General features: G+C 52.6%; 1 protein-coding gene across 1 annotated transcript; it reads right to left on the reverse strand.

Annotated features, from left to right (window-relative positions):
* Positions 1-1,033: 1,033 nt before the first annotated feature.
* Positions 1,034-12,489, reverse strand: LOC136161385 (carcinoembryonic antigen-related cell adhesion molecule 7-like). Its single transcript, XM_065926212.1, is given in 10 exon segments — positions 1,034-1,401; positions 1,663-1,704; positions 2,306-2,337; positions 2,661-2,689; positions 3,877-3,988; positions 8,325-8,603; positions 9,467-9,745; positions 10,939-11,280; positions 11,283-11,297; positions 12,360-12,489. Coding segments are annotated over 10 exon segments (1,260 nt in total). The 5' UTR covers positions 12,424-12,489; the 3' UTR covers positions 1,034-1,335.
* Between the last annotated feature and the right edge of the window lie 4,945 nt (positions 12,490-17,434).

A 17,434-nucleotide genomic window follows, 5' to 3' on the forward strand; every position in this document is an offset into this window, starting at 1 on the left:
GAGGAGGAGACAGGTGGGTCTTTTGCCGTGGTAGCCAGGTTGATTTTTAGGTAGAGCCCTGCAACTCCACCCTTAGGCTCGTGTGTGTGTGTGTGTGTGTGTGTGTGTGTGTGTGTGTGAGAGAGAGAGAGAGAGAGAGAGAGAGAGAGAGAGAGAGGGAGAGAGAGAGAGAGAGGGATGGCCTCATGACCCACGTTGGAGAACAAAGTGGAAACCAACAGGAAGTGGATAGAGGTCACGGGAAGTTCCTGGGAGGGCCTTTCTCAGAGCATGGCTTCTGGGTCCTTCCTTTCGGTGACTCTGATTGCTCCCCTGTCACCCCAGAGCGAACAATGACCTCAGGGTTCAGGTCATTAGGGAATCAACAGAAACCCACGGATAGAGAAGGCATTCTGGTCCTGGGTCTGTGGACAGACAAAAGTTCCCACCCCATCTCCAACTCAGTGGAGATTAGTTGAAGCAAACTCCAGGGGACAGTGAAGGATGGGGAAGCCTGGGGTGCTGCAGTCCATGGGGTCCCCAAGACTCAGAAAAACTTGGCAACTGAACAACAAAAACTCATTGGAGGCAGCCACCAGTTGGGGCCAGCAGGGCCTGGTGAGGAGGACCAGAGCGCTCAGGATGCCAAGAGGTTGCACAGGGGCCTCACCCAGAATATGTGTCTCACACACGACTCGTCCTTCCTTCCTGACTCGTGTTCTAGTGGGTCTCAGGTGGTCCCACAATCTGTGCCCCAGAGACTCCATTCCAAGTGAGCAAGCACTGGGAGGTGCCTGGGACCCCAGGGCAGTGTGAGGACTGCCGAGTGCCCGTGTGGCTGCGAAGGGTCTGGTGACCCTCCTTTCCTGTTAGCATGCCCCCCACCCCATTCTCACAGCCTTCCCCTTGCTTTCCCGCAGGGAATAGATGGGGAGGTCAGGTAACCAAGGCTAATACTTTCCCTGTGGGACCATGGAGAAACAGGAGCAGACATTCAGCTGAACTTCTTGTTGGACAGGACTCAAGGGCAGTATATTTTGCAAGCAGGGGAAGGAAAGTGCCCTTTTTGCAGATCTCTCAGCTGGTCACACTGGGTCACAGGCCAGTCTCTTGCCCTGTTGAAACCTCCCCCCACTGTGGGGATCGCAGCCTGAGTTCTGGTCCATTCAGGGTTCAAGGCAGCCTGTCAGTGTCTCCAGGAATTCAGGAGGACCCTGAGCCTGGCCCCAGGTTCCCAAATAGCCTCAGGTCTCAGAGCTGGTTCTCTGCCTCAGGCTCCACCTCTTGACCTCACTTAGGTCTTGGGTCTCTGGTAAGCTCTTTCCCACAATCTGTAAGGAGATGTGTCTAGAGGAACTAATGACCCACATCTGCTTTGTGGTTGATTTGACAGTAAACATCTGTGTCGGGGCGTAGTAATTCCTGCAAAAGAAAACACATGCCTCGGAACTCATGTAACCTTCTCAGATGACTTACCAGGGATTCCCGGCCCCAGGTCCCCCAGGGCTGCTCTGTGGGGGGGGTCTGGTTTTATCAGAGGTTTTTGGCCCAGACCCCCCTCTTCCTCCTCACTTTTCCCATCTTTCCTGCTATTTCTTGGACCTCCAATCACAGCCAGGTGTGCATGGGGCATTTCCTGAGCCCCTTGGGATATGGGACCAGAGCATGGATCCCCAAACTCACCTGGTAGATGGGAACTGGTGATCTGGCATCAGGTAGGGAGGCCTGGGCACGGGAGAGAACGGGCATAGGGAAAGAGGGAAGGAGAGTCATTTCTCCCGTGCAGCCATCTCCAAGCCTGCAGCCCCCACCACAAATCCTATCTGGGCTCTGTTTGCCACCCTTGTTAGCCTGGCTCCCCTGACTGATGATCCCGTGCCCACCTTCTTCCTGGCTCGACTCCAAGGTTCTCCTGAGGTCAAGTCAGGGGACCAGGGCAGCCTCAGGATGAGGTGGTGGGCGGTCATGCCCCTGAAGCGCATCCAGCTCCCAGCTTGGTGGGACTTGCCATGTCCTAACTACTTTCATGAGCTTCCCTGGTGGCTCAGAAGTCAAAGAATCTGCCTGCGAGCGGGAGCCCGAGGCTCGATCCCCTGGAGAAGGCAATGGTAACCCACTCCAGTATTCTTGCCTGGAGAAATCCATGGACAGAGGAGCCTGGCCGTCTACAGTCCATGGGGTCACATGAGTCAGACACGACTGAACGATTTTCAACTGCCCTCGAGTGAAGGGTGTCTTACAGTGCTTCAGGGTTGGACAGTCCCCCTGCCCTGAGCCTGTGAAGCGGGCATGCTGGGGAGAAAAGACAAGGAAAGGATGTACTTACGTGCGAAACAGAGCTGCCAGAGGGACCACGTCCTGGGAGAAGAAATAGGACTTAGCACCGGGCGTGTGAGGAAGCTTAGCCCATTCTCCGAGGGAGAGACTGGATGTCCACCTTCTGGTGAACTATGGGAGAAAGATCCCCACGAAGGGAGAGACACTCTGGCAATTTCAAGCCCCAGTGAGGGCGAGGGGGCCTGCCAGGACTATAAGCCATAGGAGAAGCAGCCTAGGCATTAGGGGTCCCCTGTTCTGAAGTCCCAGAGAAAGGAGCAGAGACCCTGGGGGTGGCATGCAGGAAGAGATGTGGCAGGGCCTGATCGGGGCTCCCCGCTGTCCTGGGCTGAACAGACACTCACCTGAGGTGGACGCTGGAGGCCAGTTCCCTCTGTTGTGGTGCAGGCAACCGGGGTTAGGAAAAAAAAAGCAACAGGCTTATTTGTGAGAAGCGTAGAGGGAGGTCAAGGCTTTGCTGTCAGAACATGGGACAGGAGGATCCCATGTCCAAGCAGAGGCTGGACAGCTCCTTTCTCCACCAAGGCTGCTTAGAGGGGAGGGCCCAGCAAGGACGCTGAGGAAAGTCCTTAAGAAGCCATATCTGCCCCGAGTCCAGAGGGGCAGGTGCATAGGCTAATAGGGTTCGGGAGAAAGTGGCCAGCAAAGGGACCAAGGCTCTGCGAAAGGCATCCATCCATCTAAAGCTTTGTCTGAGTGGATACATCACGCCTGTGGAGAGAGCAGGGCCAGTGCGTGGGGAGGAAAGGGGAAGCCAGTGACTCTGGGATCTCACTGAGTGCAGTGTCGCTGCTGTGGCCACCTGCCCTCATCCAGGAGGTGCTGAAATGGGACAGTGGCCTTGTCCTCTGTCTCCATTACCTGGACCTTGAGTGTAAAGACATCCCACCTCCTGCTGACCTGGCACAATGTTCTGTTTCATGCATCAGGGGCTGTTGTTAATGCATCGGCCACGTGGGGGCATTTGACCCCACTTGGCCTGTCCAGACTTCCATTCTCTGGCCAAGTGTGGACTTGGCGAGGACAACCCTCAGATCCTGGAACTGTGACAGCCCCTCATCAGAGTAGCTGGATTTAAATATATGGGAAGACATACCTTTTCCTGAGTACTTACTACCTGCCAGGGAACTAGGACAAGGAGGGGTCTTAATTGTGTTAACTGATAGATGAGGCTTCTCTGGGGGTTCAGAGGTAAAGAATCCACCTGCCAATGCAGGAGGTGTGGGTTCGATTCCTGGGTCAGGAAGAGCCCCTGGAGAAGGAAATGGCAACCCACTCTAGTATTCTTGCCTGGGACATTCCATGGACAGTGGAGTCCATGGTGTGGCAAAGAAGTTGGACACAACTTCGCGACTAAATAACAAAATAAATGAGGATGGTGTTAAGGAAGCCACCACAGGTCAATACCTGGTGAGGGAGGAACTGAAGGATGAGAGAGAATATCCACAGGGCAGTGGGGAGGTCCTGGAGATCCAGGCCGAGAATGGGAGGATGGAGTGTCCTTTCTCTAGGACTAGGGTCACCTGGGGGCAGGAGCAGAATCTGGGAATGCCACTGTACCTGTGAAGGAAAATGAAACATCCCAGGGCAGCCACCAGTGTCAGCACAAGCAGGAGCCCAATCACGATGCCAACAATGGTCCCCACATTGAGCGCTTGGGTGTTTTCTTGCCCTGAAAGCAGGAGAGAAAGAGAGAGGGGAAGTGGGGTCCGAGTCACTGGAGGGAATATCCCGAGGAGTCTTACAGGGAGAGGTCCTGGTTAGGAGGAAAACGCTCTGAGGGCTGTGTGTTTTGTCATCACAGTGTCCTCCTGACTCTCCCACTGCACGTGCTTGCATCGTTTTACTCTTTATCAAATCTGAAACCATGGACTTGCTCTAGCTCTCCATTCTCTCACTGTAGCCATTTCCATGTCCTGTTCATTTTCCTTTGAAGGACTCTTTTCTTCTCACATTATACCCCTCCCTCTGTCCTTTTGTTTCCGTAACAATTGTTGGTCTTTGAGGATAGCTCCTCTCCAGTCCACTCAACATTGATTAGTAGTAATAATATTAATGAACTATTTCCAGGTCCTCCTGTGCGACCAGCACAGTGGGAAATCCTTCACACCCATTTGTTCTGATCTTTCCATCCCCACGAGGGAGGGGTTGTCATCCCCGCTGTGCATATATAGATTTGAGACACACATGCTTCAATAAAGGAATGCAAGTCATAGAACTAGGACCAGATGAAACCAAAATGTAACCAAGCTGTTTAACACTAGAGCCAAAACCCAAAATGTTGAAAACCAAAATATCACCTGTGAAAACATTTCTTGCATGCTCACTCTATGTAGGTACCCAGGGAAGAATTTTAATCTCATTCACTTCCTAGTGAACATCTTCACAGCAGCCCTAAGATCCAGCTCTTCTTCTCCAGTTTTACAGACAGGGAAACTGAGCCACAAGATCCAGTGCTTTGCCTACAGTCAAACAATTCTCACAAATAATAACCAAACTATGACAAAATTAGCTAAGTTTTGCATAATTAAATAAACACATTGTTCTACAGGCTCTGAAAGGAGACTACATCCTCATTTTTTGCATTCATTACACACCCACTTCCAGTGAAATTACAAGAGAAGATGTAGAGGTGTTGAGGGTCACTTAGAGTGCTCAGCTGGGGAGCTGGGGTCACATCTGCAGACTCTGACTGGGAAGAGACCCTACACAGGTGGGACCCTGCATCCTCTGTCCTGACACTGTTGATTGTCTGGGACAGCATCATCTTCTCAGTGATCCGTAAACTCTGCTCATCGATTCACTGACCATTGGATGCATGTCCCCATATCACTTGGTCTGTCTGCACCCAGATTGGAAAGCTGATGGGATTTCTAAGAGGGAGTGACTGACTACCAAACAGCATGACCTTTGTCTGTGGTTCCTGATCATTTGGATTGGTGCCTCTGTCCATGGAATTCTTCAGGCAAGAATACTGGAGTGGGTTGCCATTTCCTCCTCCAGGGGATCTTCCTGACCCAGGGATCAAACCTGCATCCCTTAGTCTCCTGCATCAGCATTGGCTGGCAGGTTCTTTACCACTAGCCCCACCTGAGAAGCCCCTAGAGAGGGTAGAGGATACGTCACACGTGAGAACAAGTCCACTTCTTCGATTCGTGCCATCTGAGAGCCCCTTCGGATGAGCCTTCCTTCTCAGGGTCCAAAACTAACCTCTTCTCTGGTGTGGTTTTGTACTCCGAAGGTGCTTGTCTGAGATTGACCTGGGTAGCTATATAATCAAGGTCCATGTCTAAAGCACTGGAGTCCTTAGTGTGGGAGGCTGGCTGTCTCCATGTTGGGTAGGTCTGAGGAGAACCTGCTTCTCAAGTAAGATGTGTTCTTCCTCACTGTTAAATTATTTAAACAGGGTCAAAGAAAACCTGGAGCTGAAGTAAAAGAACTGAAAACAATAACTTAGAAGGGAGACTTCTCATCACATTTGAGCAGGTAGAGGAAAGAATCAGTACACATGAAGACAGAAAAAAAAGAAGTTATTCAGACTGGGGAGTAGAAAGGAAAAATAAAGATGAATCGTGACTCCATGCAAAGTATTATGCAGAACTCCATCAAGTGCACAAACATATGCAGTGTGGCAGTTCTTGAAGTAGAAGAGAGACAAAAATGCAATGAAAAAAGATATAAAAAAGTAATGGTTTAAAACTTCCCAAACTAGATGAGATCACATAGTAGAGATGGTTAAGGAACTCCAAAAAAGGATAACTCAAGATATAGACACTGTGACACAATATAGTCAAATTGTTGAAAGACCGAGGGAAAGAGGAAGTGAAAAACGCAGCCAGAGAGAAGTGACTCATCATGTCCGGTGGATCTTCAATAAGGTGAAAAGCAAATTTCACATCAGAGGCCAGGGCCAGAAGGTATTGAGATGCCTGATTTAAGTCGTACAAAGGAAGACTGTCAACCAGGAAAGCAATGTACAGAGAAACTCTCCTTCAATGAAGCTCAAATTAGGACTTTCCCAGATAAACAACAGTCGAGGGAGTTTATTCCTTGGAGTTTATTCCTTGGAGACATGGCATGTATGAAATGTAAAAGGAATCCTTTAAGATGACTGAACAAACATCACACAGTAACGCAGAGCCATAGGGATACATGAAGAAGAGTGGTCAAAGGGACACAATAGATAGCTATCTTAAGCCAGTATTATTGTCTTTTATGTAATCGCTTGTTCTTGTTTTTTATTTCAAAGGTATTGCATGAAACGATATTTATAAATCTATATAGTCGGCATACATTGTATACAGATGGCTGAAATATATGACAATAAGTGTATAGAATGGGGGGAATGGAGATGTATAGGAGCACACTGTTTGTATTATACATCATAGAATCTAGTTGGTATGTCAACTCGATAGATATATGTTTAAGATGTAACTGTCATCTTCAAGTTAGGCACTAAGAAAAGAACTGGAATACATTGGAAAGTGGAAGAATAGAATCAAAATGACACGTATGAAAGGAAATCACCTAAATACCAAACAGGAAGTAATAGAGCAACTAATGAATAAAGCATGGAGGACATATGGCAAGTAGCTAGATGGGTGAAGTTCTTATTATCAGGAAGTATGTGAATGATAGGTAGCCTCAACCTTCAAATTAAAGGCAGAGGTTGACCGAATGGATAAAAATTATAACCCTCTCTTTACTGTCTTCAAGAGACTCTCTTTAGATACAGAGACATAGAAGGTTGAAGTAAGGAAAATATATTCTATGCAAATAGTTAAACAAAGAGAATTGTGGTGGCTGTATGAGTGTCTGATATAATCATCTCTAAGCCAAAAAAAAAGCCTGCAGGAGACATTAGGACCTTACATTTCAAGAATAGTTTCCATCCATCAAGGAAATCAAACAATCATAAGCATCATGCACCTAACACCACCAGAGTTGTGAATCAAAAATGGACAGGATTGAGGGGAGAAAGAGCTCTGCCATAACAGTGACACTACAACACCCCACTTTCAGTAAGGGACACAGCATCCGAGAGAATTTCAGTGAGAAACTAGAGAACGTGACAGCACTGTAAGCAGAGACCTAACCGACCAACAGGCAACACAGACTCATGGGAGTTTATGTTTCGCAAATCACAGTCCTCAAGGCCCCCATCTCTCACCACTCACGGCCACCGCCCATCCTGTGAGGAAATGGTGTCGCTTCCACTGTAGAGACGGCGGTGCAACTAAGACAGACAAGTGGAGGGACCTGGAGCTGAATGTGACAGCAAGCCTGTAATCACAACAGTGCCAACCAACATACTGAACACTTACTGCCTGAAGACACGTCTGCTGTGATTCCCACCTTCATGGGAGCGCGTACTCACAAAGTGAATTCACTCTACAAAGTGCCTCATAAATACCACTGTACACACAAGAAAAAGGAGATTTAGGTTCATGACTCACTGGGGCTCCCCAGGTGGCACTAGTAAAGAACCCGCCTGACCAACAAGAGCCACGGATGCAGTCCCTGGGTGGGGAAGATCCCCTGGAGGAGGTCACGGGAATCCCTGCAGTGGAAGGTGGAGTCTTAACCACTGACTGCCCAGGAATCCCAGGTACTGGTTTTAGTGCTGCTTCCAGCGGTCTGGGGAATGAGGCTTCACAGCAGAGGGCCAGGAGAAATCAGGGGATGAGGAGGGGAGAGACAGCACACATTCCAATTGCTTGAAGTGAAGGAAATGAGATGATAGGCTAATTCCTGGTGGAATTAATAAAGGAAGGTTATCCAGGTTAAAATGGGCTTCACTGGTGGCTTATATGGAAAACAGTGCCTGCAGTGCAGTAGACATGGGTTCGATCCTTGGGTCAGGATGATACCTTGGAGTAGTGAACGGCAACCCACCTGAGGATTCATTCCCAGGAAATCCCATGGACAAAGTGAGCTCAAGTCCATGGTGTCACAAAGAGTTGGACAGCACTGAACGACTAACACCAGAAGCAATGATGGTTACTCACAGGTCACACTCAGCCTGTGCGGGTCACTTTTTCTGGAGTTGGCCCTGTTGGAGACCTCACACTGATAATCCCCGGCATCCTTTCTGCTGACCGCGTCTATGGTGAGGGTGCTATTGTCCAGGGACAGTGTCATCCCCCTTGTGAGGAGGAGACTCTGGCCTTTGAAGAACCAGCGTATGGAGACCCCAGTTTCATCTGTGAGGCAGGTCAGGACCACGGGACCCTCATGTTCTGTGACTGTGGTGCTGTTGGCTTGGAGGGAGGGCCGTGCCACTGGGTCTGTGGAGAGACAGAGGGGTGACTGCTGAGAGGGGGTCAGGGGCCTGAGCCATGCTGCCTCCTCAGTCTCGGGGCCCAGTGACCTCTGTACAGGCGCCTGTAAGGAAGGCCCTGGGTCTCTTCAGGTGACAATGGGAGAGATGATCGCACATCTCCTCTGACCCCCAGATCACACCAGGCGGACCCTTGCCTGGTTGCTGGGACAACACTCTAATATTGGACAGCTCTGCGGTATCAGCCTTGGGAACCTTGATTTTCTGACTGTGGGGCTATCCAGGCCAGTCAGGGAGTGTAGGATCTGAGAGTACTTGTTATGACTGGGAATAAAGAGAACCTGGGCCTCACATTGACAAGCCGGGAGCACTGTGTGGCTGGGTTAGAGGCTGTGTGGCAGGAAAGACTGAGGTTTCCCCCTGGGTGGTAAGAGGAATCTGAGGGGGAAGTGGTAGGGTGTCCACATCATTTGGAGCAAAAGAGCATAAAGCCACACATGGTGCAATCAGAGGGAAGGGAAGTTCCTGGTCTGTATTAGGGCCCCTGAGTCCTTCTGAGCTGTTCACATACTCTGAACAATTTGCAATCATTACTCTTCATGCTCACTCATTGTGAGTCTGATGTTAATGTGTTTCTCCCATCATATTCTGGTGATCCTCAGGCACCAAGAGAGAGCAGCCCATCCCCTCCATGTCTTGATTCAAGGTGGACCTGCCTGGACTTGTCTGGGACAGGAAGTCATGGCCAGTCTTGGTGTCCAGGAGTGACGGCCCATGTACTCAGACCTGAGAGGGATGGGTATGGGATTGGCTCTGGCAGCGTTCATTTGTGTGGGCAGCCCAGATCACATAGGAACAGAGGTTACTCACAGAGGACCTTCAGGGTGAATGGGTCACTGCGGCGGACACTCCCTGGGTTCTGGGCTTCACACACATAGGGTCCTGTGTCATTCCTTGTCACACTGAACACAGTGAGAGTCCTCTTGTCCTCAGACAGCTCCAGCCTGGTGCTGCTGTGGAGGCTCTGATAGTTGATCCACCACATGTAGGAGGTGTTCTGGGTCTCAGGTCCACATGTTAACACCACAGTGTCCTCGTGCTCCCAGGGGCTGGAGTTGTTGCTGGTGATGACGGGTGTGGGTAGCACCGCTGTGCAGATAACAGACAGAACATTGCCCCCGAGTTTCCCTGGTGGCTCAGAGAGTAAAGAATCTGCCTGCCAGTGCAGGAGACCTGGGTTCAATCCCTGGGTTGGGAAGATCCCCTGGAGATGGGAATTGCTACTCAGTCAGTATTCTTGCCTGGAGAATTCCAAGGACAGAGGAGCCTGCTGGGCTATAGTTCCTGGGGTAGCAAAGAGTGGGACATGACTGAGCGACCAACACCTTCCCTTTCTTTATACCTTTGCATCCTCTAGAAACATCTTTAAACAAAACTGGCATCCTTCGCTTGCCAATCAGACAGAGTCTTTAAAGAATAAGGCAGGTTTGTGTATGGCAAGACAAATGCATGTGGAGCTGAGCTCAGAGAGTGTGAGGCCACCTGCTCTATGTCTGGGAGAAGCACAGACTTCCTCGGGGGTTGATTGTGCAGCAGCGTTTAGTGGTGGACAGACCTGGGTGGGATTCAGAGACCATCTGGCGTCTGTCCTGGTTTCATCAACCAGCCTCATGAGAGCGTTCCCTGGGATGCACCCAGGGGATGAGGAGCTGCCCGGAGCTGCTTCTCTCTGTTCCTCCCTGGGGATGCTGAGATTTCTCTGGAGTCTCCCAGTCCCCCAGGGAAGTTGACTAACAGCCCGGGGACCCTGTACCTATGTGAAAGTCTCATGAAGCAGGATCAGGTTGCATCCCTGCGGGGATGCGGTTCTCAGGGCTGAGCCTTTGCTGGTGACCAGCTTAGGAGCCTAGGGATTTGGCACAGGCTTCCCAGTGTCACTGGAGGCAGGAGCCCTGGGACAGGGTCTGGGAGGGCCTTCCTGGGGCTGAGCTTCTCTGTGAGGATCCCTGGGGTCCCTCAGGCTAGGTCTTCACCAAGTCCTGCAGGGTCTTCCTCAGGGTCATGGTAGCAGGGAGGGGCCTAGGGGGCCTCTCCCTCGGCTGAGTCCCTCCCATCAGACAGAACCTCTGTCTACACTGTGTCTGCAGGGTCTGGGTTCCTGGAAAGCATTTCTGACCCTTTGGAGTTTGTCTCCACAGCGTGGGTCCTGCACTAAATGTTCAAACCCCAACACAGGACATCATGCAGAGGGGGATGGAAGCACCATCCCGGTCTGTCAGTCCTGTGTGTGTGAACAGAATTCACCTCGCCCAACACCCCAAGGTCAGAGAAGAGGGACTCACGGTGTACGTGGAGGTGTCCAGTCTGTCTTTCTGTCTGTAAATCATCCCTTGTGATGAGCAGTGTGTAGGATCCTGTGTCTTTCTGGGTGACGTGCTGGATCAGCAGGGTTCCATTGGGGTAAAGTGTCTCCCGACCGCTGTGTGCAGGCCCTTTGGTAGTTACATTAGTGGCTACTCTGTATGATTCAATTAACTGGCTGTTTCCTACTCTTTCTCCTGTGTACCAGGCATAGCCTAGAGGATTCTCTGGCAGATTGTGGGCAAGTAGAAGGACATCCGTCCCTTCTGCAGCAAGGGGGGGCACCGTTTCAATAGTGAGCTGTGCAGTGTTGGGGGGGGCCGGAAGGTTAAGAGTGAGACTAGGAGGGAAGAAAGAGAAATCAGTTAATATTCTGACCTGTGTGGGGGATGGGAAAATGGTGCCCTGGGTCCTGAGCAGGTTTCTTCATCCCTCAGCCTTGGTGTGTTTTTATACTGTGTGAGGCTGTGTGTGTATATGTGTGTGTGCGTGTATATGTATGTGTGTCTGTGTGTGTGTATGTGTATGTATCTGGGTGTCTGTCTGTATGTGTGTATATATGTGTGTGCATATATGTGTGTATGTGTCTTTGTGTATATGTGTGTGTGTGTGTATGTGTGTGGGCGTGTGTATGTGCATGTGTCCTCCTGGTTCAAGGTCAGCAGCATGACTCCCATCACTTCAGCCCCTCTGGGCTCTGTATTTCCTCTGTTTCCCCAGCTGTCCCCCGGCTCACTCCCTCGCTGCCCTCACACACCTGCTCACACTCAGGGGCCTCTGGGGAGCGGCCCCCCACAACGACCAGCTGCTGTAAAGACCCTCCGTGTTCACTTGCTGACCCTTCCCTGTCTGGGTCCTGCATGACGCCTGTCAGCGCCTGACAGCACAGTCTAGATCTCTTTGCTTGTCTGTCTTCCTCCCCACAGAGTGAGGGCTCTGTGAGGGCAGGGGCTTGTCTGATCCTGGTTACACCCCAGGGCCTGGACCAGGCTCCAGGTATTAACACCTGGGGATGAAGGAAGGAGTGTTCCCAGGAATCCCACAGCCTGGTGTTTGTCAGTTTCTAAGGGTGCGGGATAAGGACAGTGGTTACTGTCCTGGATATGTCATTTTCTGTGGTGACACAATAAAATGTTATTATTGTCGTCAGTTTCCAACAATTACTGCTCAGCGAAGAATAACTCACAAAACCTACACCATTTGAGGTCTTCCCGCCCCTCACCAACTCTAGTTCATGGAGAGTCCCCTGGGGCTGAGCCCCCACCCTCCCTGCTCCCCGCCCTCTGCCCTCAGGCCTGAACAGAAGTCCTCTGTCCCCTCTCAGAGCCCCGTCTCCCCCAGAGACCAGCCAGTCTCTTGCTCTCCAGTCTCTGCCCACTCCCTGAAAACTGTCCCCTCTCACCTGCCAGGAGGAGCCTGTTCCAGGGGACACGCCTCCTGCTTCCAGGGCCTGACGGGGGCCCCATGGGGCCTGCTGTCCGGGGCCCCTCTCTCTGAGGAGAACTTCCGGTGCAGAAACGCTCACAGGCCCTGCAGTCGCTGTGTGAGCGCTGCGGTCCTTCCCGCTCTGTGCTGGGCCTCCTCCCTGGGCAGGAGCACTTGGCTGGGTCACGTGGCCCGGGGGCGGGGCCTCTGCCCAGGCCCCTCCCACTCCCTCCCCGCTCATCCTTCCCTCCCTAGTGGCCCCGCCCCCTTCCCCTTCTGTTTGTTTCTATTTCCTGAGCTCTGCTGAGTCCTCTGCCTTCTAGAGCAGTGATTCTTCACCTACGCACACACACACACACACACAGACACCTACACACATAAACAACTACACACACCCACAGCTACACACGCACACACACATCCCTACACACACATACCTACACATACAGCTACACACAAACATCTACACACACCTATACACACACATGCACACACATGCACACACACACACACCCTTGTCTGGAAAATCACAGCCTTGGGGTGTCCGGGTCCGGGGCCCCCATGATCTGGATCAGATGGACACTCAGCCTCCCCGACTGCCCTCCCTCATCCCCTTCTGGCCTTTCTCTTCAGAGCAGGAGCCTGGGGGTGGGGGGTGCGTCAGGAACTCTTGTCACAGGGACGTCATCCCCGCAGTGCCTGGGAATCACCTGTGGACCTTCATGAAGACTGTGATCCCCCAGGTGACACCTTAGAAATGTTGGTCAGCAGCCGCCCAGGTCACGTGCTTGCCCAGCCTGCCCCACCCACCCCAGTGTTGGCCTCTGCTGTGTTTTCGTCTGGGGTCTCTCAGCACAACGCACAGATCCAAATTTTCCAAATTTTGGTGGTAATTGTTCCCGATCACAGAAACCCAGCTGGGCGCCCAGGGTCTTCCTGTTGTTTTCAAATATCTGAGAAGATTGCTTTACTCCCCGCAGGAAGGACACACTGACTCTGGAGGAGAGAAAGGGGCCACATGAGTGATGACTGGAGAGGGGCCTGACCTCCACCTTAGCTTGTCACCAGCCTGGCGTCTGTTTTCTGGGACCGCTGCTGCTACTGCTGCTAAGTCACTTCAGTCGTGACTGACTCTGTGCGATCTCATAGAAGGCAGCCCACCAGGCTCCTCCATCCCTGGGACTCTCCAGGCAAGAATACTGGAGTGGGTTGCCATTTCCTTCTCCAATGCATGCATGCAGGCTATATCGCTTCAGTTGTGTCCGACCCTGTGCGATGCTATGGGCAGCAGCCCCCCAGGCTCCTCCGTCCACAGGATTCTGCAGGCAAGAATACTGGAGTGGGTTGCCACTGCCTTCTCCAGGGACAGAGACCCAGAAGCGGGTGTCAGGAGGAGCTGCAGGTTGCAGGTGAGAAGGGAAAGGTTTCCTGTGTGTCCTGGGAAGAGAGGAAGCTGGTGCTGGGGGGTGGGCTGACTGTGGGCTCCCTGGTCCTCGGGTCAAGTTCCAGGAGACTCTCCATCTCTGTGCCTGTTGCCCGAGCCTTGGTTCAGAAACTGTTCAGGTCCTCCTTGCCAGTATAGGGCCTCCTCTGCCACCCTGGCTGATTTTTCTGTGGTCACTGTGATCTTTCCCATGGGTGGTTCCAGGCAGGGATGGAAGCTGGCATGGGTGCCCATAGGCCCCTAGAAGGTTGGGCAGCATAGTGTGGGCACACAGGAGGGGCCCTGAGGGTCTGTTAGAGGAGGGGTCCCCTGGGGTCTAACGCCTGATGATCTAATGTGGAGTTGATGTAATAATAATAGATATAAGTGCACAGTGGTTGTAATGCGCTTGAATTGTCCCCAAATCACCCCCACCACTCTGCAACTGTCTTCCATGAATCCGTTCCCTGGTGCCCTTAAGGGTCGGGACCAATGTTTAGAGGGAGGGATGGAAATCAGGAGACTGATTTCCATCAGGGATGGCTCCTTCTCCACCTCCTTAGCCAAACAAAGTTCACCTGTTATCTTCTGTGTGGCCCCATATCGCCCCCTGGAGGTCATGAGCAGACCTGGGGACAATATTAGGGGCGGCACAGGGGTGCAAAAGCCAATGGGTGTGAGCCGGCTCTGTGCCCTGGGCAGAGGGGGGCGCTGACCTCCAGACTAGGGGCTCTCAGCCAGGGTGCAGGTCAATGTGGGTCATTAGACTTCCTGACTCCATCCCAGCGCAGGGTGAGCCCAGGGAGAGGATGGGCGTTATTCAGTGGCAGGAGAACCGTCCATCCAGGTGGACGTGTGCTCAGGAGGAGCTCTTAGTCCCTGAAGCTTCAAAGGAAGGGTCGGTGGGGAGTCTCTGGGCTTTGGGGCGAGGGTGGCGGCCTGTGGGCTGGACCCCAGAATGCCCTGTCCTTCCCCACCTCTCAGCACTGGGGCTGCGCCCTAGTTCTCTGTGTCCCCATCGGTGGTCTGCTCTCGGCCTCCCCACAGCGCCGGGACCTGGGGCAGCTCCACCTCCCCCACGGGACCCCAGTCCCCCTGAGATGGAGCAACTGCAGAAGCTGGGTTCCCCTGTGCCACGCTGCTCTGGAAGTTCCCTTCCTTTCCCAGGATGCTTTGGGGACTGAGATGTCTCCAAGGACCACAGGTGTCCCCCCAGATCAGGGACCTTGGGGATGAGGAGCTGCTCCCAATTCCTGTGAGTTCACGCTGGGGCTCCCCTGCCCCGTGGTCACTCCCTCGGGTGGAGGATCAGGAGTCTGAGCCACGTCAGGTCTCCGAGAGAAGGAGAAGGAATCAAGCTGCTAGCCCAGGCCCTCCAGGGAGACTAGAAGATTCTCCTGAGTAGAGATGGGAGTGGGTGTGATAATCTGGGAATGAGCAGAGGGTCTGCCTCCTCACAGATAAGAGGCCCCTGTCCTCACTCCTGACTCAGGGAGGAATAGAGTCCGGCCCTGGAGCAGCTGTGGGCACTTGCAGGTCTCTTCCCACTCAGATGTGAGTGCCCCTGTGTCCAAAAGGAATATTCTCTGACCCCTTGGTGTCACACTGGGGAGGGTGGGAGTCTGGCTTCTGTTATGTGGATTCCCTTAACTATTTAAAGAGTATATTTAGCATGTGTGACATGTCAGCCGTGGGTTGTGTCCTGGAGTCCAGAGAATAGGATAGACCTGGGTCGTGGGTGAACACACTTGACTTGTGATGGGGAGGCAGACACCCAGAGAAAATCCTGGAAATGAGCTAATTATATTGGAGGGATGGACTGAAGGGGAAGGGTCTGGTGCATCCGGAGTCTGTCATGGAATGTCAGCTGGACTGGGAATCATATTGTCTGTGTGTGTCTGTGTGTGTGTATATGTGTGTGTGCATGCGTGCGTGTGTATGTGTGTGTGTGTGTATGTGTATGTGTGTGTCCTCCTGGTTCAAGGTCAGCAGCATGACCCCCATCACTTCGGCCCCTCTGGGCTCTGTATTTCCTCTGTTTCCCCAGCTGTCCCCCGGCTCACTCCCTCACTGCCCTCACACACCTGCTCACACTCAGGGGCCTCTTGGGAGCTGCCCCCCACAACGACCAGCTGCTGTAAAGACCCTCCGTGTACACTTGCTGAACCTTCGCTGTCTGGTTCCTGCCTGAAGCCTGTCAGCGCCTGACAGCACATTCTAGATCTTTCCGCTTGTCTGTCTTCCTCCCCACAGAGCATGGGCTCCGTGAGGGCAGGGGCTTGTCTGATCCTGGTTACACCCCAGGGCCTGGAGCAGGCTCCAGGTATTAATACCTGGGGATGAAGGAAGGAGTGTTCCCAGGAATCCCACAGTCTGGGGTTTGTCAGTTTCCAAAGGTGCTGGGTAGGACAGTGGCTACTGACCTGGTTATGTCTTTTTCTGTGGTGACACAATAAAATGTTATTATTGTCATCAGTTTCCAACAATTACTGTTCAGTGAAGAATAACTTACAAAACATACACCAGTTGAGGTCTTCCCGTGCCAGCTCCCATCCCTGCCTGGAACCACCCATGGGAAAGATCACAGTGACCTCAGAAAAATCAGCCAGGGTGGCAGAGGAGGCCCTATAATGGCAAGGAGGACCTGAACAGTTTCTGAACCAAGGCTCAGGCAATAGGCACAGAGAGGGAGAGTCTTCTGGAACTTGACCCGAGGACCAGGGAGCCCACAGTCAACCCACCCCCCAGCACCAGCTTCCTCTCTTCCCAGGACACACAGGAAACCTTTCCCTTCTCACCTGCAACCTGCAGCTCCTCCTGACACCCGCTTCTGGGTCTCTGTCCCTGGAGAAGGCAGTGGCAACCCACTCCAGTATTCTTGCCTGCAGAATCCTGTGGACGGAGGAGCCTGGGGGGCTGCTGCCCATAGGATCGCACAGGATCGGACAAAACTGAAGCGATATAGCCTGCATGCATGCATTGGAGAAGGAAATGGCAACCCACTCCAGTATTCTTGCCTGGAGAGTCCCAGGGATGGAGGAGCCTGGTGGGCTGCCTTCTATGAGGTTGCACAGAGTCAGATATGACTGTAGTGACTTAGCAGCAGCGGCCCCAGAAAACAGACGCCAGGCTGGTGACAAGCTAAGGTGGAGGTCAGGCCCCTCTCCAGTCATCACTCATGTGACCCCTTTCTCTCCTCCAGAGTCAGTGTGTCCTTCCTGCGGGGAGTAAAGCAATCTTCTCAGATATTTGAAAACAACAGGAAGACCCTGGGCGCCCAGCTGGGTTTCTGTGAACGGGAACAATTACCACCAAAATTTGGAAAGTTTGGATCTGTGCGTTGTGCTGTGATACCCCAGACCAAAACACAGCAGAGGCCAACACTGGGGTGGGTGGGGCAGCCTCACCGGGGTCCTGGGGTCTCAGTCAGGCTGGGCAAGCACGTGACCTGGGCGGCTGCTGAAACAGCATTTCTAAGGTGTCACCTGCGGGTTCGCAGGTGGCCTGAGAAAGGGACCTTTTGCCTGAGACGTGAAGGGTGAGCAGACCCTCAGCAGAGAAGGACAGGGGGCTGAGAGGGCAGAGCTACCTGAGGGGAGTCTGGCCTTCAGGTGGGCCTGGCTGGGAGG

Source organism: Muntiacus reevesi, chromosome 2 (genome assembly GCF_963930625.1).
Source record: "Muntiacus reevesi chromosome 2, mMunRee1.1, whole genome shotgun sequence".
Taxonomy (NCBI): domain Eukaryota; kingdom Metazoa; phylum Chordata; class Mammalia; order Artiodactyla; family Cervidae; genus Muntiacus; species Muntiacus reevesi.